This window comes from Salmo salar, chromosome 03, assembly GCF_965601325.2.
Source record: "Salmo salar chromosome 03, fSalSal1, whole genome shotgun sequence".
Lineage (NCBI taxonomy): Eukaryota > Metazoa > Chordata > Actinopteri > Salmoniformes > Salmonidae > Salmo > Salmo salar.
In genome coordinates this window covers 39,975,235-40,001,832 of record NC_138293.1, presented here as the reverse complement: position 1 = coordinate 40,001,832, position 26,598 = coordinate 39,975,235, and the positions used below count along the sequence as shown (strand labels likewise).

Genomic DNA, 26,598 nt, shown 5'->3' with positions numbered 1-26,598 from the left:
CCTTGTTTTACTAACCCCAAAAGTCCCACAGGGATAGTAAAACACGGTCTGCTCTTTTCCAGTGCAAATATATAGTATCACAATGTAATCAGTGAAAACGACAAGTTTGTCAAATGTAACATTGTAAGCGCTAAATGAACGCAATGGGCTACGCCCTATCCCTCCGTCACTTCCGGGTCTAGTCGGACAGGGTTGTGGAAAAATATAAGTAGTTGTCATGATATTTATCTAGCCAATCTACAAATGACAGACACATATCAAATTATACAGAGTACATTACCCATGTCAGGGCTCAAGAAGAATTTTCGAGGTATTGTGCAGCTCTTTTTTGATAGACAGGAATATTTTATCTTGTCCGCAAACCCATCGTGAAGAGGTAAATTAACCTTAAGCTAGCTAACGTTAGCTAGCTAATTGATGTTTTGACATAGCTAGCTAGTTTAACCAACTAGCATTCGCTACACCACCTAGCAAGTTATTTACCGATAGCTAGCTAACGTTATTGCATTAACATTAGCCACAGATTTAGCTGGCTAAATATCGTCTCGTTTCCCAAGCTATATTTTTCGACACATAACGTTAACTTTATGTACCGGTAGCTATCTAGCAGGGTTAGCTAGGGCGCATCACAATCAATATAGCTAGTTTATCAAGCTAATTCGCTAGTCAGTTAATGTTAACTAGCTTTAACTATCCTCATTGTTGAACATCAGTGTTTTACTGAGTACTTCACCATAATATGCAGTATGATATCGAAGTTAAAGTTACCTAGATATTATATTGCCTTTCCTGCTTGCTGTAGCTTGCTAGTTAACGTGAATATACACAATATGTGCATTTTTAGGACATTGTAAATGAGCTAACGTTACTATAGTTAGTTAACGTTAGCTTGTGAATTCTGAAATTGTATTGAATTGTGAACTAAATAGTAGCTACGGCTTTCTATGTATGCAAGGCTGGCATCCAACGTCAGCCAAGACTGAGGTCAGGACCGTATAGCATGTATCCACAGGGTCACTGGTTCAAACCTCACTTTGATTGTCCCACCTTACAGAATAATGTGGTGGTAAGCTAGCTAACTGAGCAGGTCTGTACTGTGTGTTCATGGCACTCTTTTTGCCCACTGATCCAGCCTGCTGAGTGACCTGATCAGGTGGTGTTGGCACCTTTGTCCCATCTCATTCCAAGTCCCTGAGGAACTTTAATACAGGTAGAATATTTTCTCTTCACCATCAGATGCTCCATCCATCAGTGTGTCATATATACGGCTAGGCAAGCTGTTTACCCCCCACACACACACTTTCCCCTTTCCCCCCAGTAGAAGATGAACGGCCTATCCATTAGAGAGCTATGCTGCCTGTTCTGCTGCCCTCCTTGCCCCAGCCGCATCGCAGCCAAGCTGGCCTTCCTCCCTCCAGAGCCTACCTACGCAATGCTGCCAGACCCAGAGGCTACAGCTGCGGCAGCAGCCGGGACCACACCTGGGGGTGCACCCCCCTCTCTGGGGGCTCCGGGCCTGCGCTCCCGGCTCGGTGGCAGTGGGGGAGACAGAGGAGGAGGAGGGGGAGGAGGAGGAGGAGGAGAAGGCAGGTGGAAGCTCCACCTGACAGAGAGGGCAGAGTTCCAGTACACCCAGAGAGAGCTGGACATGACGGACGTGTTCCTGACAAGGTCTAGCCGGGGGAACAGGGTGGGCTGCATGTACATCCGCTGTGCCCCCAATGCCAGGTGAGTGAGTGAGTGGAGTGGAGGGGAGGAAGAAGTTAGAACAGTGTTAATCAATTGGTGGGCTGTGACATTTCTCTTGTTTGTTTTCAAAGAGATGGTGTTTGTTTCTCTCTGTGCATAGTGTCTATCCCTAAAAATAGACATCTGCAGGTTGTTCTGTTTTATAGAAATGCATTAAGTATGATAGTGTTCTATGGTTCTATTGTACAGTACATCATCCTTCTATTTTACGTTCTCTTAAATTGTACCTTTTTTTCCCTCCCTCCCTCCCTCCCTCCCTCCCTCCCTCCCTCCCTCCCTCCCTCCCTCCCTCCCTCCCTCCCTCCCTCCCTCCCTCCCTCCCTCCCTCCCTCATCACCTTCTCACCCCCCCACCTCCTTCTCTCCTAGGTTCACATTGCTATTCTCCCATGGTAATGCAGTAGACTTGGGTCAGATGAGTAGCTTCTACATTGGCCTGGGCACCCGTATCAACTGTAACATCTTCTCCTACGACTACTCTGGCTATGGTGTCAGCACCGGCAAACCCTCAGAGAAGAACCTCTACGCTGACATAGACGCTGCCTGGCACGCCCTACGCTCTCGGTAAACAGCTGTTACACACACACACACACACACACACACACACACACACACACACACACACACACACACACACACACCACACACACAGCCACACCCGCTTGTCAACTAATCATCAAGACCTTTGATCAGCTGAATTAGGGGGCTTTCACACCGAATTTGTTTGGAGCGTTTTTTTTCCCCAAACCCTGTTGCGTTTTCCCCCTTAATTTTGTTCGTTTGGACTGGTGTGAACACACTACCCGCACTCCGGAGTGCACTAAGCAACACACTGGTTTGCTCAGAAAGGGTGGTCTTGGTCCGTTTAAATTCGTACCATGATGCGGTTCGCTGCAGGTGAGAACGCAGTCCGGACCAAACAAAGGAAAGGAACCAGAGTCGCACAGTGTTATTGGTTGTTTCACTGTGAGCGTTTTGATGAAATGCAGCCCACAGCATTATAACTTGATATCTCTCAAACATTCTGTGAGTATATGTAGATTAGGGGAGACGGGGACTATACCGCGGATAGGCTGTTGAATATAGCCCGTTCATGCCGCAGTTAGGGGGGCTTTTGCGCTGTTTCATCCCGCATGTTGTTGGAAGACCAAAGCATAAGTAATATGAAGATTGGTTCTCACAAGTGATGGTTCAAGATAAACATACAGTGCCTTCGGAAAGTATTCAGAGCCCTTGACTTTTTCCACATTTTGGTACGTTACAGCCTTATTCTAAAATGGATGTTAAAAATAATAATAATCCTAAGCAATCTACACACAATACCTCATAATGATGAAGCAAAAACAAGTTTTTAGCAAATATATTAACAACAAAAATACCTTATTTACATAAGTATTCAGACCCTTTGCTATGAGAATCGAAATTGAGCTCAGGTGCATCCTGTTTCCATTGATCATCCTTGAGATGTTTCTACAACTTGATTGGAGTCCACCTGTGGTATATTCAATTGATTGGAAATGTTTTGGAAAGGAACACACCTGTCTATATAAGGTCCCACAGTTGACAGTGCATGTCAGAGCAAAAACCAAGCCATGAGGTCGAAGGAGTTGTCCATAGAGCTCAGAGACAGGATTGTGTCGAGACAGATCTGAGGAATGGTACCAAAAAATGTCTGCAGCATTGAAGGTCCCCAAGAACACAGTGGCCTCCATCATTCATAAATGGAAGAAGTTTAGAACCACCAAGACTCTTAATTGAGCTGGTTGCCCGGCCAAACTGAGCAATTGGGGGAGAAGGGCCTTGGTCAGGGAGGTGACCAAGAACCCAATGGTCACTCTGACAGAGCTCTAGAGTTCCTCTGTGGAGATGGGAGAACCATCTCTGCAGCACTCCACCAATCGGGCCTTTATGGTAGAGTGACCAGACGGAAACCACTCCTCAGTAAAAGGCAGCCCGCTTGGAGTTTGCCAAACGTCACCTAAAGTCTCTCAGACCATGAGAAAGAAGATTCTCTGGTCTGATGAAACCAAGATTGAACTCTTTGGCCTGAATGCCAAGCGTCACGTCTGGAGGAAACCTGGCATCATCCCTACGGTGAAGCATGGTGGTGGCAGCATCATGCTGTGGGGACATCTTTCAGTGGCAGAGACTGGGAGACTAGTCAGGATCAACGGAAAAATGAACGAAGCAAAGTACAGAGATAGATCCTTGACGAACCTGCTACAGAGGGCTCAGGACCTCAGACTGGGGTGAAGGTTCACCTTCCCACAGGACAACGACCCGAAGTACAGTCAAGACAACGCAGGAGTGGCTTCGGGACAAGTCTCTGAATGTCCTTGACTGGCCCAGCCAGAGTCCGGATGAACCCAAACAAACATCTCAAAGAGACCTGAAAATAGCTGTGCAGCAACACTCCCCATCTAACCTGACAGAGCTTGAGAGGCTATGCGGAGAAGAATGGGAGAAACTCCCCAAATACAGTTGTGCCAAGCTTGTAGCGTCATACCTAAGACTTGAGACTGTAATCACTGCCAAAGGTGCTTCAACAAAGTACTGAGTAATATTGATATATCAGTTTTTTTCTGAAACCTGTTTTTTGCTTTGTCATTGTGTAGATTGATGAGAAAAAAATGAACGATGTAATCAATTTTAGAATAAGGCTGTAACCTAACAATGTGGAAAAAGTCAAGTAGTCTGAATAATTTCCGAAGGCACAGTAGATGGATTTAACGTGAGCGTTTTTTGTCAAATAAACAAATGACTTGCATGGACATATGGTTTTGTTTAGGATTTTTTTGTTTGATATTTGGCAATGTGAAATGAACCGGACCAAATGGGAGGCAAAAAATGTGATGTAACAAATAATCAAACTCTGAATGAAACTGTAGCTCAAAATTGTGTGAAACTTCCTTATATAGTGCTGGGCTGAGGCTGCACACACTAGGGCTGACCCCATTTCGTCAACTGGTCGATTGTTTGGTCGATAGGCTGTTGGTCTGAGATTTGAGATTTCTTTCGTCGAGCAGTAGCAAAAATATATATATTTTTTTCATGTCTAATTCGCGTCTGCCTGAGTTAACTAATCCATTGTGGAGGCCATGGGGATGGCACAGTCCATCACTCTAAGACATGCTACTGAAATTGTATATGGTTATATTACGTAAGAACAATGGTGCAACACAAAAAAATTATATAATTTTATTACAAATGCCCCTTTCTTCCACGTCGGGTAGCGGTCGCTGTCCGCTGTTCTGAAACACATCAGTGCGCTGTTAAATTGTCGCCTTTTCCTAGACCTTGTTGCTATGCGCATAATAGCAAAGTTACCCAGCATATTGGTGTTGAGAACGATGCGGCGGAAGCAGCAGCAGAGTTAGGAGATGAGGAAAATAGCCCTTGACTTAATTGTCTAAGAACAGTGAAGCGAGAGGAAACCCCAACTTAATTAGGTCTGTAATCAACAGCCTAACTGTTAAATGTGCCTGGCTTTATAAATCATCCATATCTACAGAAGTAAGACATCCTGCTTCTGTTGCCTGTTTGAGTGTTTGTTTTAATAGCCTACTGATCCCGTGAGCACCGAGCCTCACGCAACCACAGTGTTGGATAAACTATTTCACAAATTTGGTTCTTTTTAATCTTTGCTATGCTGTAATAAAGGCTTTGCACTTTTTTTCATCAGAACAGCCTCTCTGGCATTACTTATTTTTTTTGCGTTGTTTACACTGTTCCAAATTGCCAGAAAAACAATCATTTATAATAATGATATTTTCTTGATCACCTTATTGTTATTATTACCAGTAGGATCATCATTATAATATTAAGTAATGTCATTACTATTCGTGGGCTTATTAGAGCAGCCTTGTATAACCACCATCAAGTTGTCGGCCTAAGAGCGCATCCTGTTTAGGCTTAATGCCGTAACTTACTTAGGCCTATATTTCAATACTTTTATAGGCTACTGTATCGATCATTCATTCTTTCGTTCATGACATCACACAGCATACGAGTCATTCATGATTTGAAATGCAATCAAGCATTTTTCTTAGGTTTCAAATAAAATGACAAAGCCATCTTTATATAATTAGTGTAAACAATAAATATATCGTTCCATGCCGGCGATTGCATTCACGAATGCATGTGTCTGTTTTTAGTCTTTGCTGTAATAAAGGCTTTCCCCCAAAAAAATGTACCTTACAACAGACTTTCTGGTTACGCTTTAAATCTATTTCATGTTTTCATTGTTCTAAACGGTCGAAAAATGATATTGTAATCTAACAGCACTTGTTTGGTGCACATCTGACTTCCCCGTTACCTCCTGAGCAACCATACATTCCCCCTTTCCGAGTTTGCCATCTGAATTTCTGAGCCCACCACAATCAAATCAATTGTGGTTGGACTCCCTCTATTCATTCATCTGTATGACTTAATTATTTTATTAAACAGAGCACTTAAAGCATCAGACAAGCATATAGTTGATTAGATTAAAACACATAGGATCTGTCTCTATATGGAAAAAATATACTTTACTTTTTTTTTTTGAACAATTGATTGGTCAAAATAACAGATGACTATCGGGCAACCGATATCATTTTTTTGTCGGGGACAGCCCTAGCAAACACTGTGAATACCACAACCAGGTCACCCGTGATACAGGTCAGTATTCGACATCCATCCATGTCTGAGGATGTTGAGCGATGACTTGGAAGCTGGCCACTAGGGGCACTGTTGCCTTCAAGTTGGTTTTGCTTGAGCATTGAGGAAGGGGATGCTGGATGGGCGTAAGAATCTGCATTTGATTCCAAATGTTGCAAGTTCGATTCCAGCGATAGAATCTTGTTAAAACCTACCCTAAACCTTAACCCTTATCTTAACCATTTGGAGTTAATGCCTAACCTTAACCCTGACATATAAGAAACATGGATGAACGTCTAATTCCGATGTGCGACTGTGAGAGCTTGTTGGAAAAGCAAGTAGGCCTATTTTGGTCCTCTCTGTATTTGTTTACTCAGTTCTCTGTGCGTATGTGTGTCAGGTATGGCATCAGCCCAGAGAACATCATCCTGTATGGGCAGAGTATTGGCACGGTACCCACGGTGGACCTGGCGTCCAGGTTTGAGTGTGCTGCTGTGGTGCTCCACTCCCCTCTCACCTCTGGCATGAGAGTGGCCTTCCCTGACACCAAGAAGACCTACTGCTTTGATGCCTTCCCCAAGTAAGACACACATGCACACAAAAAAAAAACATTAGAATGCTTAATTTAGATCCAGGACAAAAGAAATTGTCATAAAGGCCCACATCTTTTGGATTAAATAAATATTTGGACTCCTCACCCAAAAAACACATCACAAAATGATCATACACAAATGTAATCGCAGAAACAAGGACAAGGTCTCGTAGACTGCTTACTAACTGATTATAACCGATGTATTGCAGCATAGAGAAAGTGTCTAAGATCCCATCCCCGGTGCTGATCATTCACGGGACGGAGGACGAGGTGATCGACTTCTCCCACGGCCTGGCTCTGTTTGAGCGCTGTCCCAAGGCCGTGGAGCCTCTCTGGGTGGAGGGGGCGGGACACAACGACATAGAGCTCTACAGCCAATACCTGGAGAGACTACGGCGCTTCATCAACCAAGACCTGGCTGCAGCACACGCCTGAGAGAGGAGGAGAGGGTGTGTGTGTGTGTGTGTGTGTGTGTGTGTGTGTGTGTGTGTGTGTGTGTGTGTGTGTCTGTGTCTGTCAGGAGCTGTACAAAGTCATCAACCTACAGTACCTGAAGAGGAGCATCCAGTATGCTGTAAATCTGTGTGTGCGTTTAGGGTATGTGTGTTGACTCATGGAAATGAATGACCTCTTTGATATGGACACGACTGTCCGACTTTGGGTACGTGTTCCTTGAGGCTTCCTGAGGCTGAATATGTGTGTGCACCTACAAACTGTCTTCTCTGTGTACATACAGGTAACTGACGAAATAAAGGAAACACCAACAAAGTGTCTTAATAGGGCGTTGGGCCACCACGAGCCGCCAGAACAGCTTCAATGCGCCTTGGCAAAGATTCTACAAGTGTCTGGAACACACAACCACAACCCCTTTTTAAATGTGGTTTGTCCAATATTTGTATTTTTTTTTTATCCCAGCCCCCGTCCCCGCAGGAGCCCTTTTATCTTTTGGTAGGCTGTCATTGTAAATAAGGATTTGTTCTTAACTGACTTGCCTAGTTAAATAAAAAAGAAACCTATGCTTCTTTGAGACCCCTCTTTCAAAGTCACTGAGATCTCTTCTAGCTATGGAAGCCAAAATAATGGGCAACTGGGCATTTTTATACGACTCTAAGCATGATGGGATGTTAAATTGCTTAATTAACTCAGGAACCACGCCTGTGTGGAAGCACCTGCTTTCAAAATACTTTGCATCCCTCATTTACTAAAGTGTTTCCTTTCTTTTGGCAGTTACATGTATGTATGTACAACTCAGTTGAAAATGCTATCTGTATGGACCTGAGTTGTCATTACTCCTCCCTGTGTCTACAGTGGACAGCTGTCTGTCTGCTTTTGTTTGTATTTCTCCCCGTCACTCTTAAAAGAGACATCTCCCTCTCTGGATTGCCTTCACCAATCCAGAGAGGGGGAGAACTGGCCTTTTGAGAGTCATTTGAGAAAGAATATTTTCTCAAATTCCAGTTATTTTCTGTCCACTTGCCCCTGTCCGTTTGCTAAGAAGTTAAAACAGACTCGCAGGAGAGAAAGTCTTCTCTCCTGTGAGTCTGTGTTTTAACTTCTTAAACTAAGGTTATGATAACTGAGTGAGGGCAAGGAATGAAGATCTACTGCAGTATTAATTTTACTATTTGTTTGACTGTTGCCCATCCATATTATCCAATGTGTCTGAAGTCTACGGGTTGTGGAGACTTTGATGTCTCTGAAGCCTTAGATGAATATAGATTTGTAGTCACAAACACATCTGGAGTCAGGCTAGAAAATACCATAAAAAAAAACAAGTTTGTTTTTGTAAGGAGACCTCTGTGTCTGTCTTGATAGATTGCAAATGTGAATGAAGATCAATCAAGCCTATACAACAAAACAGGTTTGAGAGGCCTTTGGAAAATCTCTTTTAGTTTTCAATTTAGAAACGGTCTTCTCTGTAGCTCTTGAGAAGATGGTTCAGTTTACTGTTTTGAGGATGGAGAGAGCAGGACTGATGATCAATTGCAGTGGATGATGTCCGCGAAGCCATCTAAACTGTCATTTTCTGTCAAAGTAACATGTTTTTTCATGCGTCTTACATTTTACATCGTACATGTACGAAATGGTTGTTTGGTTTGCTGCTACTTATCTGTATCAAACACAGGACGACAGACCTTTTCTATTCCTGATGGTAAAGAAATTGTGTTAGAGTCTTATAAATATAACACTTTTACTGACTTTCTGAGATCTGAAAGGATTACACATTCCTTAATTCACATTTATCCTCAATCTTTGCTCATGCATTTTCTCTCAAAGTAATAACATTTTATAGTGTATAGCAGAGCCACAGATAGACACAGAGTTAGGGCTTGATTCAATCCTTATCACTGAGGTTCAGCGCTGTAGCGCGGTTGAAATGTGAAGGTCATTTCCGATTGGAGCCGACATATGCCACTTTTACTGTGAATGCGGTCTCCGCAAGCGCAGGAACATTACTTGGACGTTTCTATCAGGCTGTAACGCAGGTCTCCAGCACTACGGATTGAGTCGAGCCATTACTTAAACTCTGTTTGAAACGTCGAATCATAACTAGGTTCCATAACATAGATGGAGCCAACATGAATGCCAGTTTCATGAACTGATGGTATGATATCTGTGGTGTATAGGAGCTCTTCTATGGTGACAGAATTATTCACGTCTGATCCAAGCCGTAAACGAGCTGCTCACTGTTAGTGTGGTGCAGGTTCCACCACATCAGTCCACAAACAACCACACGGCACAAGCAAGCATGATAAGCAGGTCTTAAGTTCAGGACTATTGTACAAAGCATCCAAAGTGTAGTTAAATATAATATGTACATTTGTGTCTATTTTAGTATTGTTGACTAACTGATCCTCCCACCAGAAAGACCTGAAGCAAGGACTCTAGGAATGATCTAGTCATAGAAAACTGCAGTTACTGTCTAAAATAGTACCTCTCTATTGAAGGGACAAAGGCTAGTGTATGCTGAACAACACTACTTAACACTGCAGTCATCCTGGGTGAAAGTGGCACTTTGTAGGTGGGCTGCTTTTCCATGATCATTTTGAACAAGGATCTATTCCATTTTCACTGTATGCTGTGTGTCACCCAACCTAAGGTGGTGGAAGTTCCTCAGCCTCCTTTGCCAGGGTTCTAGACTCACCAGGGTTCTAGACTTGCCAGGGTTCTAGGATGAGACTAGATCTGTTCCGGTTTTCATTATTGTACCCTAGGTGGTTCTTGCTAAGAAGGTGTCTGAATATAAGGGGGAATAATGAATATGGTGGTTCATTGAGACTTGAGACTGAATAGAGAATAGTCTCTCTTGACCCTATGATAATGAAAGTGAGGTAGCGATACCTTGACAACTGTATGCATGTCCATTATTTGTGTTTTGCTGGGCAAATGTTTGGGTGGGGAATATAACTTTGTGTGTGTGATGCCAGAGGACAAAGTAGAACTCAAGGCATTGCACGATATAGTGCTTTTTAAACTGGGGTATTGATTGTTTTTTTTATTACTGAAACTAAAGTATTGATTTGAGTTTTGTGCTAGAGTTTGGATAGGAAAAACGCTGGGTGGGGTTAGAACATGTGGAAGTGGTTTATACATGGATGTTGTACTTCACCTATTCTATGTTATGATTTGTAATTTTATCTTTTCTTTTTTTGAAATTGAAACTATGTAATGACATTAATTAATGGGACTGAACCTTGACCTTTTTATTGACAATGGGGGGGAAAAAACAATAAAGAACAATTATGTACAAAAATATGAACCTGCGTTGATCATTTGATGACTCTAGGTTGTAAAAACAAATCACATAATTTGTGAATGAATGTCGTAATTACAGTGCATTGTTCATTAACAAGTAATAGACTGTTCTCTCTGCTAAGTGTGGAACCAACAGGACCCTGAACAGATTCTACCCCCAAGCCATACGTCTGCTAAATAGTTAGTGCGGGTAGCTGTTTGGATAACTCTTTAACTATCAGCATTGACCCTTTTAGCACCGACTTTTTTGACTCATCACATACACTTCTGTTACTGTTTATTATCTATCCTGTTACCTGGTCACTTTATTCCTAGTTATATATACAGTTGAAGTCGGAGGGTTACATACACCTTAGCCAAACACATTTAAACCCAGTTTTTCACAATACCTGACATTTAATCCTAGTAAAAATTATGTTAGGTCAGTTAGGATCACCACTTTATTGTAAATCTTGATGGGAAAAACTCCCAACAATTTTTTTAGATGCATGCCAGCAAAGCCACTACACAACACAACACTAAACTATACATAATTGCACTATAACGGTGACACTATAACTGAAACAGTTCATTTAAAAAAAAACATAGCTGATGTGGCTGACTTGCTTAAACAAATGCGCTTTCTACTGGCGTTTGAGATGTACAAACTATGGCATAAGGGGCAATCTGTAATTTCGATTAAGACAACGAGCGAGCTAGGACGGACGTAATCAATATAACTATTTGTTCAGCACTTTTGAAATGTACAGCGACAGAATTCAGAACATGGGCTGTTCTTACAGTATTCTCCCAGTACACCAAGTCAGAACCGTAGGATAAATAAAGAGGGCATATAAGCAGACAATTCCCTTGTTAGCTGCTTTTCCTTCACTCTGCGGTCCAACTCATCCCAAACCATCTCAATTTGGTTGAGGTCAGGGGATTGTGGAGGCCAGGTCATGTGATGCAGCACTCCATCACTCTCCTTCTTGGTAAAATAGCCCTTACACAGCCTGGAGGTGTGTTTTGGGTCATTGTCCTGTATTAGGTCTGTATTAGTTGGCATTAACCACTACATGATGGGTGTCCTTATACTGGGACGGTTGAGCTAACGTGCGCTAATGTGATTAGCGTGACAGTTGTAAGTAACAGCAAACTTTCCAGGACATAGACATGTCGTATATATGGGCAGAAAGCTTAAATTCTTGTTAATCTAACTGCACTGTCCAATTTACAGTAACTATTACAGTCAAAAAATACCATGCAATGGTTTGAGAGTGCACAAGAACAAAAAACTTTTATCACAGCAACTGGTTTGATACATTCACCTCTAAAGGTAAATAATGTACTTAGATTCATTAATCTTGCTCTGATTTGTCATTCTGAGGGTCCCAAAGATAAAATGTAGTATAGTTTTGTTGGATAAAATACATTTTATATTCAAATGTAGGAACTGGGTTCTACAGTTTGAACCCCTGCTGTCTCTGGCTCCACACCCACCCCACCCGGCCATCTAGATGTGTGAAAGTTAGTTTATAAGCTAATGATCCATCATGTATGACATTCCTGAGAGTGTGTAAACTTAAATTTTGTATTACCATATGATTTTTGTATGTTCCCTACAGTAATGTACTTGAAATCAATTGACAAATTCGTCACATTTTGGTAGACTTGATACAAAATATTGTCCAGTATTGCCATGCTTCACTGGATCAATCTGAATCTTTGCACACACACTGCTGCCATCTAGTGGCCAAAATCTAAATTGTGCCTAAACTGCAATAATTCATTTGGGCCTTTCTCTTGCATTTCAAAGATGATGTTTTTGTTTGTATTATCTTTTACCAGATCTAATGTGTTATATTCTCCTACATTAATTTCACATTTCCACAAACTTCAAAGTGTTCAAATGGTATCAAGAATGTGCATGTCTTTGCTTCAGGTCCTGAGCTACAGGTAGTTAGATTTGGGTACTGTATGTCATTTTAGGCGAAAATTGAAAAAAAAGGTATGATTCTTAAGGGGTAATAGACTGGTTTTGCACAACTTTCTATCCAAGCCGGAAGAGAGCGCAAGGACAATTCATGTCAGGCATGTTCAGTTAGGCTATACAGGACAGTTGTATATTTAAAAAATATATTGGTAACTGATTAGTATGCTGTTGCATCGGAAATCAATTTTACAATCTGCAATGTTTGAATTTCCAACTTTAATTATAGAATAAGTAATTACATTATAGCCGCCAACAGAGACATTGCCTCCAGCCAACAGAGACATTGCCTCCAGCCAACAGAGACATTGCCTCCAGCCAACAGACACCATGTAGGAGGCTATAGCTTCATGAAATGTTTAGGCTTTGTATGAGAGAATGATGACCAAATAAGACTAACAATAATAATTTATCCATTAGCTAAAGCAAAGCTCTAGGCAACATGCCCTGGCACCTCAGAAAGCGTAGAATCGATTCGATAGGCAGCTGCATAGAAATGTTGAAATTTCAGCACCATGGACAGCAATTAGTAGTCTATACTTTGTGAGTGGCTGTCTGGCTGACGCATTCTATTTTATTTTAGGGAGGGGAGGGGCGGGGCGGAACTCCGACCTTGCAGGGGTCCAGAGAAACTACTTTATGCCAGTGATCAATCCATTTTAGTTTATAGGGTGACATTCAAGAACGGTATTAAGAAGAAAACATATACTTTGAATGTTTACAAGCAGCCTCTTTTCAAATACATGATTTTATAGATTGGAAGTATACTACACTAATAATTGTGTACAATAGGTTTTATTTGTTTTTGAGGAGAATATGCCCCCTGCTGGCCTGTTTGTGCCACTGACAGTTAGACAAGTTCTCTAAAATGAATTTGCAAGCAAATTTGAGATTAAAGTAATTGCTGACTTTAATTACTTAAAAAAATAACACAATTTACAGCAAGACAATAAGCAAGACAGTTGAGCTGAGACAAACAAATAAAGCAGGAAGACAATTTATTTTAGGAGTGGACTGCGACGGCCTGAAATCAAATTCTACGAAATATAGGCTACCAAGAAAAAGATAAAAAGGCATGTTGCTTTGTGTGAAGTCAATATTTTCCACATTTCCGAGAAACACCACTAGGGGGCGCTAGAGTCGTAGATTCTAAGTGATCTGTCTCCTCAACAGATCGGGAGGATCCACAAATAAATACTGAATATATTAACAATGGTCCATCTCACGAGTCACAAGACGACGTGAAATTGAGACCCTTTATACAGTAAGTGGATCTGCGTAGTTTGTTGTACTGTGGCTTTGGACAAACACTCTTATTCTTCCTGCTGTATGTTTCTTCAGACTACGTTTCCTTGTACCTGTATCTGTGAATGAGGAAGGAGCAGTAAGAGGACACATATTAGTAAAGTGAAGACTCAAATTCACACAAGGGGTGTTCCTGCAGTTAGGGTTATGTATAATAATAGTGGAGTGACTTCTGGAAAAACAAGTGGCATTCCACCAGGGCCGTTTATCTTCTAATCTCCTGAGATTCTTGCTGCTGATGTACTGTAGCATTGATGTCTGGGAACACTCTGTCTACACAACCAGTTTGAGCTAGCTTGCCTTATCCTCATGCGTGCATGCTTCACCATAAATAGTTGAATGGTTTTTCATTTGAGAAGTGGCTTCCTTTTTTCATGTAAAAGTTTGGAGTTCTTTTATGGTGCTTGATAGTATCACATCAGGGAACAGTAATCTGTGGAAAACTACCCCATGGTGAGTGTGTGTTTGCTCACTCTCTGTGGTGTATGGAGAACTCAGGCAGGGCCCCTAGGGAACTCAGCTGCTCCTCCAGCGCTAAGATCCGCAGGCCGATGTACCCTGACGACAGCAGTAGAAACACCACCCTACACACACACGCACACACGCACACGCACACGCACACACACACACGCACACACACACACACACACACACACACACACACACACACACACACACACACACACACACACACACACACACACACACACACACACAGCACACACACACACACACACACGTTGGTGGATAAGATACAGTATTTCCTGATTGCTTGCTTGCCATCACCTCGGTTTTTACTTCATGGGCAATCCATACCTGTCAAGTTCCACTAGTTAAAAGCCTAGGAGTGTGGGGATAACACTATGTTATGCCAAGGGATATGTACTCTATGTACTGTACACATAAAGCACAATAACTAAGGAAGTGTTTCCTCCCTAATCTTTATTGTTTATATTGTTGAATACTGTTTTATCGCACATGAAAGGTAATCTCTCTCTACAGTGATGTGTGTGATATAAAATCTAACACAGTCTACATAAATCTATCAGCATTAGGTGTAATTCAATATGAATTGATTAATCCCCTGAGGGGAAAATAGAAAGTATTGTCAGAGCACAAACACACAATTACATGTATCCTCCACAGTTCACAGGCAACTAATGAAAGAGAAGCCAAAGGAGACAATTGCAAGGAAAACCTATCTACTATAGGCCTTGGAGGTTGGATAAAATAAAAAGATGAAGAAACCGTGAGAGGAACCAGACTCTAAAGGGGAGCCCGTTATTTTGTTCACAGTACATACAGTATGAAATAAGTTCAGAGTACATACAGTATGAATAAAGTTCACAGTACATACAGTATGAAAGAAGTTCAGAGTACATACAGTATGAATGAAGTTCACAGTACATACAGTATGAAAGAAGTTCACAGTACATACAGTATGAAAGAAGTTCACAGTGCATGCAGTATGTAAGAAGTTCACAGTACATGCAGTATGAAAGAAGTTCACAGCACATACAGTATGAAATAAGTTCACCATACATACAGTGTGACCATCTGGAGAACATATTGTGCTTCGAAAACCAGATACATCAACAATGCCTTCCTATTCATACCCCTTGACTTATTCCACATTTTGTTGTGTTACAGCCTGAATTCAAAATTGATTAAATATTTGTTTTTCTCACCCATCTACACAGAATACCCCATAATGACAAAGTGAAAACATGTTTTTAGAAATGTTAGCAAATTTATTGAAAATATAATACAGAAATATCTAATTTAAATAAGTATTCACACCCCTGAGTCAATATTTTGTAGAAGCACATTTGGCAGCAATTACAGCTGAGAGTCTTTCTGGGTATGTCTCTAAGAGCTTTCCACACCTGGATTTTAAGCTCTGTCAAATTGGCTGTTGATCATTGCTAGACAATCATTTTCAGGCCTTGCCATAGATTTTCAGGTAGATTTAATTCAAAACAGTAACTCAGCCACTCAGGAACATTCACTGTCTTCTTGGTAAGCAACTCCAGTTTAGATTTGTCCTTGTCTTTTACGTTTTTTATTTAACCTATATTTAACTGAGCAAGTTAGTTAAGAACAAATTCTTATTTACAATGAAGGCCTACCCTAACCCAGATGACGCTGGGCAAATTGTGCGCCACCCTATGGGATTCCTGATCATGGTCGGTTGTGATACAGCACAGGATCAAACCAAGGTCTGTAGTGACGCCTCTAGAACTGAGATGCAGTGCCTTAGACCGCTGCGCCACTCGGGAGCTTAAAGATGAATTAATCTCCCAGTGTCTGTTGGAAAGCAGTTTGAAGCAGGTTTTCCTTTAGGATTTTGCCTTAGCTCCATTCTGTTTCTGAAAATATGGAGAGTGGTACTCAGTAATGTGTTGTTTTGGATTTGCCCCAAACATAACACGTTGTATTCAGGACTTAAAGTTAATTGTTTTGCCACATTCTTTGCAGTATTACTTTAGTGCCTTGTTGCAAACAGGATGCATGTTTTGTAATATTTTTTACACTCTGTACAGGTTTCCATTTAGGTTAGTATTGTGGAGTAACTACAATGTTGTTAATCCATCCTAATTTTTCTCCTATCACAGCTATTAAACTCTGTAACTGTTTCAAAGTTACCATTGGCCGCATGGTGAAATTCCTGAATGGTTTCCTTCCTCTCCGGCAACTGAGTTAGGAAGGACGCCTGTATTTTTGACTGGGTTTATTGATACACCATCCAAAGTGTAATTATACTGAACAAAAATATAAATGTAACATGCAACAATTTCATTAATTTGACTGAGTTACAGTTCATGTTAGGAAATCAGTCAATTGAAATAAATGCATTAGGCCCTAATCTATGGATTCCACATGAGTGGGAATATAGATATGCATCTGTTGGTCACAGACACCTTAAAAAACATGCACCTCACAATGGGCCTCAGGATTTGGTCACAGTATTTTTGTGCATTCAAATTGCCATCGATAAAATGCAATTGTGTTCATTGTCTGTAGCTTATGCCTGCCCACACCATAACCCCACCGCCACCATGGGGCACTCTGTTGACAACCGCTCGCCACATGACGCCATACACGTGGTCTGCGGTTGTGAGGCCAGTTGGACGTACTGCTAGATTCTCTAAAACGACGTTGGAGGCGGCTTATGGTAGAGAACTTTACATTAAATTCTCTGGCAACAGCTCTGGTGGACATTCCTGCAGTCAGCATGCCAATTGCATGCTCCCTCAACTTGAGACATCTATGACGTTGTGTTGTGTGACAAAACTGCACATTTTAGAGTGGCCTTTTATTGTCCCCAGCACAAGGTGCACCTGTGTAATGATCATGCTGTTTAATTCAGCTTTAGATATGCCACACTTGTCAGTTGGATGGATTATCTTGGCAAAGGAGAAATGCTCACTAACAGGGATGTAAATAAAAGTGTGCACAACATTTTAGAGAAATAAGCTTTTTGTGCATATGGAAAATGTATTTCAGCTCATGAAACATGGGACCAACACTTTACATGTTGTGTTTATATTTTTGTTCAGTGTAATAACTTCACCATGCTCAAAGGGATATTTAATGTCTGCTTTTTTTACCCACTTACCAATAGGTGCCCTTATTTGCGTGGCATTGGAAAAGCTCCCTGGTCTTTGTGGTTGAATCTGTGTTTGAAATTCACTGCTCGACCTAAGGAACCTTACAGATAATTGCATGTGTTGGGTACAGAGATGAGGTAGTCATTCATAAATCATGTTATTGCACACAGAGTGAGTCGATGCAACTTATTATGTGACTTGGTGAGCACATTTTTACTCCTGAACTTATTTAGGCTTGTCATAACAAAGGGGTTGAATACTTAATGACTCAAGACATTTCAGCTTTACATTTTTTATTAATTAGTAAAAAATGTGAAAAACATAATTCCACTTTGACATTATGGGGTATTGCAATTTAATCCATTGTAAATTCAGGCTGAAACACAACAAAATGTGGAAAGAGTCAAGGGGTGTGAATACATTCTGAAGGTACTGTATCTACCCATCTCTCCAGGAATTAACCTCATATAAACATCAGATGGCTCCTAACCAATCCAGAAAGACAACATACCTAGACAGACAGACTGTTAGGCAGACGCCTGCATTTCCTTGAAAAGGTGATTATATAGCCAAAGGGACCAGGAAATCTGATCACAATGGGTACACGATGGATAGATGAGAGACACATTTGAAAATCATGTGTAGACGCACATCTGAAAATGGACAAGGTCAGAACAAAGCACTCATGAGAGCGCTAGATACATTTAATTAAATACAACTGTATTTGTCACATGCACCGAATAAAACACATTAACGTGAAAAGCTTACTTACAAGCCCTTAGCCAACAATGCAGTTTTAAGAAAATTAAGACCTAACAAAATATTTACTAATTAAACTAAAGTAAAACAAATAAGAATGACACAATAAAATAACAATAACGAGGCTATACAGTGCATTCAGAAAGTATTCAGACCCCTTCCCTTTTTCCACATTTTGTTACGTTACAGCCTTATTATAAAATAGATTAAATTAAACCATTTCTTCTCAATCGACACCCCATAATGACAAAGCAAAAACAGGTTATTAGAAAGTTTTGCAAATTTGAAAAAAAATGAAAACAGAAACACCTTATTTACATAAGTATTCAGACCCTTTGCTATAAAACTCGAAATTGAGCTCAGGTGCATCCTGTTTCAATTGATTATCCTTGAGATGTTTCTACAACATGATTGGAGTCCACCTGCGGTAAATTCAATTGATTGGACATGATTTTGAAAGGCACACTGCTGTCTATACAAGGTCCCACAGTTGACAATGCATGTCAGAGCAAATACCAAGCCATGACGTCAAAGAAATTGTCTGTAGAGCTCAGAGACAGGATTGTGTCATTGCACAAATCTGGGGAATGGTACCAAAACATTTCTGTAGCATTGAAAGTCCCCAAAAACACATTGGCCTCCATCATTCTTCAATGGAAGAAGTTTGGAACCACCAAGACTCTTTCTAGAGCTGGCCGCCCATCAGCCCTCGTGGCAGTGTGTGGATAAGATAAGAGGTGAGGGAAGGGCTTCAGCATCTAGGTCTAGACATTGAGAGGATAGAGAGGTAGAGAGACGGCAGAGAGAAAGACAGAGAGGTGGATGGTACTCACAGAAACAGATAGATGGAGAGGAGGATGTTGAGGTTGCTCATCTCTCTGATGAGGAGGAGGGATTTAATCCTTTCAGTGACTCTCCAAAAACACGAGTTAGCTGATCCAGAGAAGAAAAAATTGATTAAATGGATTGCTTGCTGTTTGGGGTTTTAGGCTGGGTTTCTGTACAAGGGCTTTATAAATACATTTGATTGATTATTCAAACAGCATTTAAGTGTGTGTGTGTGTGTGTGTGTGTGGTATATGTGCACGTGTGTGTGGTTGCACGTATGTGGGGGTGTGCGTTTGTGGTTGTCAGTGTGTCTGTGTGTGCTTCAGTGTGTGTTTAACTACCTGAGTCTTCCTCCTCTGTGAATGTGAACTGATCGTCCTGGTCTTTGCTGATGCTGCTTCTAGGAGTGTAGCTGTCCCTCCCTGAGGAAGATGAACATGCATTTATTAATCATTGTTCTATTACAACATAACATAATATTCTCTTTTATGTCCTCTGTTATTCCTATTTTCCCTCCTTTCTTTCTCCTGTCTCTTCCGGAAACATCCTAATACAGTCTTTCTAACCTCTGCTGGGCAGGTCAGAGTAGACGGTCTCTTTAGGAAGGCTCTGCTCCATACTGTCCTCCAGGCTAGAGTGGCTGGATATCTGTGGGCAGGGAAGGGTTAAAATGAAAAGGAAAGTATGCTTGTGTGTCTGATCATGACAAGCCCATGATTTATCTTAGTGGTGTCTTAATTCCTTCCACACAAAATCAAATTGGAAGTGAGTTCTGGAAAGTGACAGTGAATTCTTTGACGTCACAAAGTGCACAGTGCAGATCAACCACGAGGAACCAGAGGTAGGTGTGTCAACAAAGGACAGACATTTGTCATAACCAGTCAAAGTAGAACTGGGCAGTACATGGTGGGACATGGTGGGGTCTTACCGTGTCTATGTCCTGATTCACGTCGTCAACACCGTTCTCTCCTGGGGAGGCGTGGGAACTGCTGTTACCATTCTCCCCCTGCTCCCCCTGCTGCTGTGTGAACACAGTATGACACACAATGCAGTGTGTCAAAGAATATTTGTCTTTGGTGAAAACAGAGAACAAAGAAAGTAGAGGATAATTGCAGATGATAGATAGAAATGGGGTGAATAAGACGGAGAGAGAAAGACGGGAGAGAGTTATATAGCAAGAGGAAGAGAGAGAGTGAGGGAGAGAGAGAGAGAGAGAGAGAGAGAGAGAGAGAGCGAGAGAGGGAGTGAGAGAGAGAGAGCAAGAGAGAGAGTGAGAGAGAGAGAGAGAGAGAGAGAGAGGGAGTGAGAGAGCGAGAGAGAGAGAGCGAGAGAGAGAGAGAGAGAGAGAGAGCGAGAGAGAGAGAGAGCGAGAGAGAGAGAGAGAGAGAGAGAGGAGGCGAGGAGAGAGAGAGAGGAGAGAGAGAGAGCGAGAGAGAGAGAGAGAGAGAGAGAGAGAGAGAGGTCAGAGGTCATGTGGGTATACCTGTGCTTGTGTACACACAGACTGCAGGATTTTGTAACACACTTGCCGGTTCCGCAAAGACACCAACAAATACTGAAAACGTAGACAAAACAGAATGAGGGACTACACAACAACCCACATGCAAAGACACATGCACTCAAACAAAGACTAACAAGGCCACTGTGGGTTTGTTTCCGACCTTGTCTCCATCCGTAGTGTGGATGGAGAGCATAGACAAGGCTGAGTTCTGCTTTTTCACTTCCTTAATGCTGGACACGTGAACCACCACCTACAACAAGAAACAGGTACAACATCAACTTCACACGTAACACAGAAAGAAACAGGTACCACATCAACTTCACACATAACACAGAAAGAAACAGGTACAACATCAACTTCACACGTAACACAGAAAGAAACAGGTACCACATCAACTTCACACATAACACAGAAAGAAACAGGTACAACATCAACTTCACACGTGACACAGAAAGAAACAGGTACCACATCAACTTCACACGTAACACAGAAAGAAACAGGTACCACATCAACTTCACACGTGACACAGAAAGAAACAGGTACCACATCAACTTCACACGTGACACAGAAAGAAACAGGTACCACATCAACTTCACACATAACACAGACCACAACTGTACATCTACTTCTACTTACAGTGCCCTCCTAATTATTGGAACAGTGATGCATTTTCTCTTCTTTTGGCTCTATATTCCAAAAGTCTAGATTTGAAATCAAACAATGACTATGACGTTAAAGTGCAGACTATCACCTTTAATTTTAGGGTATTCTCATCCATTTTTGTTGGAAGCATTTGCTCTTTGTTTTAGTTGTGTTTCAGATAATTCTGTGCCCAACAGAAATGAATATGAAATAATGTATTGTGTCATTTTGGAGTGACTTTTTAAAATCTTAAATAAGAATAGAATATGTTTCTAAACACTTCAAAGTAACTGCATTGATCACGAATAATCCTGAATTCAATTGTGAAACAAAGTTACAGATGCCAAAATAACATACCACTAAGACATACTAACCTCTCACCATTACAAATAAGGGAAGTTAGCATTTTTTGGAGGGGGGTATGATATTTGTGGGTCTGTAACTTTCTCACTCATCAACAAATTTGTAGAGTCACAAGCCTGATGTTGTCATTGTGTACTATGCATATGGGACCAAATACTTAACTTTTTACTACTTTAATACACATAAAAGTGAATTTGTCCTAATACATTACATTACATTTAAGTCATTTAGCGGATGCTCTTATCCAGAGCGACTTACAAATTGGTGCATTCACCTTATGATATCCAGTGGAACAACCACTTTACAATAGTGCATCTAAATCTTTTAAGGGGGGGGGGGGGGGGGGGGGGGGTTAGAAGGATTACTTTATCCTATCCTAGGTATTCCTTAAAGAGGTGGGGTTTCAGGTGTCTCCGGAATGTGGTGATTGACTAATACTGTTGTTCCCTTAAAATGGAGGCACTATGTATGTACAAAAAGTACTGTAATTTCTAAACGGTTAACCCGATATGGATGAAAATATCCTCAAATTAAAGCTGACAGTCTGCAATGTAACCTCATAGTCATTGTTTGGAGTATAGAATATAGAGTATAGAGTATAGAGTATAGAGCCAAAAGAAGAAAAAATGATTCACTGTCCCAATAATTATGGAGGGCACTGTATGTTGGCGAACTTGGCGTTATCTACTCTACTCTACTATATTTGAGCCTCTTACCTTGGTGTCTTTGAGGAGTACGGAGGAGTAGAAACACACATAGTTGACAGACACAAATAGCTTCCCATGATACAGCACTTCCTTCTGCAGGGCACAAGTGAATGCTGAAAACACAAGCAGAGAACAGTGCCAAATGAGAGAGACACAGAGAGTTTCTGAATAAAACATCCCTTTTCCCAGAATACAGTGTGATGTTCTGTATGCCGTCCTAAGCAGCTGAGGGCACATGTTAACATATTGTGAAAAAGTGAGTGAATAAGTATTTTAATGTAATTAGTTGTTAGCAAGGAGCACAATGCACAGGTTGTGGAATGAATTATATTGAATGTCCCAATGCATTCATTATTATGTCGACTCCATAAGCAAACATGCAAGACATGAATCCACACGCAGCCCGGACAAACAATCAATGGACAACGACAAAATCATAAATAACTTACACACTCCCCATGTACTGATATCAACTCACCATGGGTTAGTTTCTCCTCTGCAGGAATGTCTTTGAAGAGTTTGTGAAAGGCTTTGTTGTATTTCACAAAGCTCTACAAGAGACAGAGGAAATGATCGAATTAATCAATCAATCAACCAATTCATGAATGTATCAATCATTCAATCAGGACATATTTCCGAGCCAGATCCAAGAACCCAAACATGTAGTGGAGATGGAGCCATAGTACCTGCAGGGTGTTGTACTCTACATTTAAATGTGCTTACATGTTTGGTGATGATGACGCCATCAGGCCGATGGAAGCTCTCCTCCTCTATGGTCTGTGACCTGTGGATAGGGAGATCACAATTACACACGCACATACGGACTTTGAGGGTTTTGTTTCCCCCAGTCCAAGTCCTACTCTAGTCATTGTACTTCCTTTCATAAGTAACCTCTGACCTGAGTGAGTTGCTCCTGTTCAGGCTGCATCCCAGCTCCTGTATTTCCAGCTGTGCCTCCTCTAGACTGTGGCGTTTCCTCTCTCCACTCTTCTTAGGCCTACTGCGGCTGCCTCTCCTCTGGTCCAGCAGACTACCTCCATCACCATCCTCCAGGGACCTGGAGGAACAGGACACTAAACGGTCACAGAGTGTCGCCACCTGGGTCTGTAAACACTTTCTGTTTAGAGGTCATTCTTACCTATTTGCATATTTACCTACAGTATAGGTCTTACTTTGTAATTAACATAAAGTTGTGGTTTGAATTTAAATTCACCTACCCATGGGCATAGTTTTGTCTTCTGGTGAAAGCTGCTCTAACAATTAATTAATACAGAAGCAATTAGGGTTAAGTGCCTCGCTCAAGGGCACATTGACAGATTGTTCACCTACTTGACTCGGGCATTCGAACCAGCAACATTGTGGTTACTGGCCCAATGCTCTTAACCAATAGGCTACCTGCCACCCATTATTTACATTCACATCATCTACTTGATACCATCAGACAACCATAAAGAAGAGTTCAACGGTTGGCAGAGCAGTTCTAGCTTGTAGTCGATAAGATAGTCAACAACACCTTAACGGTTAACTGAGTTGTCTAAAACATATGTGGCATCCAGGTCAAAGGAAGATTTGCTATGATTTGCATTTTAAATGATCAAAACATGTCACATGCAAAGTGTGTGTTATACGATGTTTAAGTTCCCCCACCTGAGGCTGGGAGAAAGCAAACAATGGAAATGGAATATATATTTATCTTTGTTAATCCTGTTCCATCACTATACATTAACTATTGTGCCACTCCTTACAGACAACATCGGCCTAATAGCAACAAAAGCTACTACATTTACAGCTCGAAAAGTCAAACTTCAATGTGAATGTGCAAATAAAAAGCACTAAATCATCACAGAATTAAAGAGTCCTCAAAACAATCTTTATTCAAAAAAGCATTGAGTATGTACATATATATCCACTACAGAAAGCGGCTTCACCTCCTCCCGACTAGACCAGCCTGTCATTTCTGAGTCTGGACAAGGACCAACAAATGTAAATATTTGTTTGAAATGTGTGCATTTTATTAGGTTTGTCAAAAATATATTGTCAAGTCATGAATTTGATTAATTATTGATTGAAAATATATGCTTACGCTATATATATATATATATAAAATAAAGATTATATTAAAACTACAACAAACAAAGCAATAAGATATAATGCAAAACAACCTGTTTGTATCTCATAAAATAAATAGAAAGTTGTTAATTTTAACCTAATCTTAAAAAATTACTAATAAATAAAGACAAAGGCCCTGAAGGGTATGGCTGCAACGCATTTTGGTGGAACGTCAACAAAACAGCCTGGTCTCATAGAACAGATGTAACATAGTAAACGAAAATCCAGGACATTGAAATTAGTATGATATGTTACATTTGGTATGGTTACATTAGAAGGTTCCTTAATTTTACTGCAGTGGGCTAAATCAGGGTCACACAAAGTGTTCCTTGGTAGTCTTAAACAAATCTACTTTGAAACAAAAGTACACATCTCACACACATGGTTATGGTCTTAAAAAAAATAAGTCACCTGTAACATGTCAGCTATAGATTTGAAAGGTATTATATTATGAGTTTGCATCCCAATATTACACTTTATATACATCACAGAAGACTGAAATATAACAAAACCGTTTGACATAAAAACTCCAGATTTTCAGCAGGTTTTTGAAATAATGTTTATTACAAATATTAATAACATTCCACCCAGGAGGCCACTAGGTCATTTCACTGCAGGAAAGGGATTTATTAAGTCAAAAACGAAAGGAGGGTGGTTGGTCGGGGTGGATGGTTTTGCATATAATGCAAACGTTTAGCTTGTTTAAATCTCATCACGGACAACTTGAGCATTTTAGCTAATAAGCAACTTTGCAACTACTTACTACTTTTTAGCTACTTTGCAACTACTTAGCATGTTAGCTAACCATTCCCCTAACCTTAACCCTTTAAGATAACACCTGACCCTAACCCTAACCTTAACCTCAATCCTAACCTTAACTCCTGCCATTTTTCTAGCTAACGTTAGCCACCTAGCTAACGTTAGTGTGAGCCACCTAGCTAATGTTAGCCACAACAAATTGGAATTCTTAACATATCATACGTGTTGCAAATTCATAACATATTAAACAAATTGAAAATCATAACAAACATATCATACAAATTGTAATTTGTAACAAATCATACAAAATGGATGATGGACATCCAAAAATGTATACGTTACATACCAAACTTAACATATCATACTAATTTGAGTGTCCTGGCTTTTCGTTTACTATGTTACGTCCACCCCTGAGTCCAAATTATAGCAACAAACAAGTTCCCTTCCTTCCTTCCCTCTCTTTCTCTTTCACTTTCTCTTTCTCCACTCAGGTGAATCCTCCATTCAGACTAACCCACTTTTGAAACAGCAATAAATACAAGCGGAATGGCCCAAACCCCATATGGGTGTGTTCTAATCTATGTGGTATGTACTACTGTATGTTTGAGGACTGTACAGTATTCAATACTGTAATATCCTATTAGAAAATCCAATAAGATTAAGTTAAGGAACATTCCAACTTACTAATGTAAACATAAACATTGGAGACGGTCTCTACAGCTGGAGTTTTACTGAGCCTGTCAGTAACTGTACAGAAACAATGCATAATAATAAGTCACTTATTTAAAAAAGTTTGATTGGTTGATACTCACACTGAGCTGTCAAGGGAGAACCTCCGGTGCTTCATGTTCATGGTTTGGAGTGGTTAAATGTCTCACACACTCCCCCACGCACACTCACACTCCCACTCAGCTCCTCTCCACTCCACCCTTCTGTACTTCACTGACGGTGTCGGTGTAAACCGACTCTCTCACATAGCCACCAATGTGCTGCAGTATACGCCCATCCTGTCTCTCTAGTTTCCTACCTGGCTTTAGCCCACAGAGAGAAGCAGCTGATAGATGGCTAGAGGCAGAGACAGCCTTCTCCTGTTACCATCCTTCTCCTGTTACCAGCCTATCCTCTTCAAGCTTAACCAATCAAATTTGGAGGCCCGAGCCTGCTGCCGTGCCACTTGCACACACCTCTGCAGCTTGTGGAAACTGTTACTACAGGTGTTGTAACAATCCTACTCCCACCCACAGGTTAGTTCTGGGTAAATCATACACATAATGCATGAATCAAAATACAAATGCAAACACATGTACACATAAG

General features: G+C 40.9%; 2 protein-coding genes across 7 annotated transcripts; one reads left to right on the top strand and one right to left on the bottom strand.

Annotated features, from left to right (window-relative positions):
* The first annotated feature begins 165 nt into the window (after window positions 1-165).
* On the top strand, window positions 166-10,731 carry LOC106600034 (alpha/beta hydrolase domain-containing protein 17A). 4 transcript variants are annotated; one of them, XM_014191366.3, is made up of 6 exons: window positions 166-376; window positions 1,133-1,210; window positions 1,322-1,728; window positions 2,118-2,312; window positions 6,784-6,963; window positions 7,185-10,731. In XM_014191366.3, the coding sequence occupies exons 3-6, from the start codon at window positions 1,325-1,327 to the stop codon at window positions 7,408-7,410; spliced, it is 1,005 nt and encodes a 334-aa protein (XP_014046841.1). In that variant the 5' UTR covers window positions 166-376; window positions 1,133-1,210; window positions 1,322-1,324; the 3' UTR covers window positions 7,411-10,731. The 4 variants fall into 4 exon arrangements, with proteins under 4 accessions (XP_014046841.1, XP_014046844.1, XP_014046845.1 ...); XM_014191369.3 differs by having other exon boundaries at window positions 1,319-1,728; XM_014191370.3 differs by having other exon boundaries at window positions 174-310.
* A 2,861-nt stretch (window positions 10,732-13,592) lies between these two features.
* Window positions 13,593-26,349, bottom strand: LOC106600442 (uncharacterized). Of its 3 annotated transcripts, none has more exons than XM_045714840.2 (13): window positions 26,097-26,349; window positions 23,315-23,473; window positions 23,140-23,200; window positions 22,895-22,967; window positions 22,426-22,529; window positions 20,865-20,954; window positions 20,687-20,758; window positions 20,132-20,239; window positions 19,770-19,851; window positions 19,545-19,625; window positions 19,209-19,308; window positions 14,479-14,589; window positions 13,593-14,064 (listed from the first exon to the last, which is right to left on the bottom strand). In XM_045714840.2, the coding sequence occupies exons 1-13, from the start codon at window positions 26,135-26,137 to the stop codon at window positions 14,043-14,045; spliced, it is 1,104 nt and encodes a 367-aa protein (XP_045570796.1). In that variant the 5' UTR covers window positions 26,138-26,349; the 3' UTR covers window positions 13,593-14,042. The 3 variants fall into 3 exon arrangements, with proteins under 3 accessions (XP_045570796.1, XP_014047275.1, XP_014047276.1); XM_014191800.3 differs by having other exon boundaries at window positions 20,132-20,224; XM_014191801.3 differs by having other exon boundaries at window positions 20,132-20,221.
* Between the last annotated feature and the right edge of the window lie 249 nt (window positions 26,350-26,598).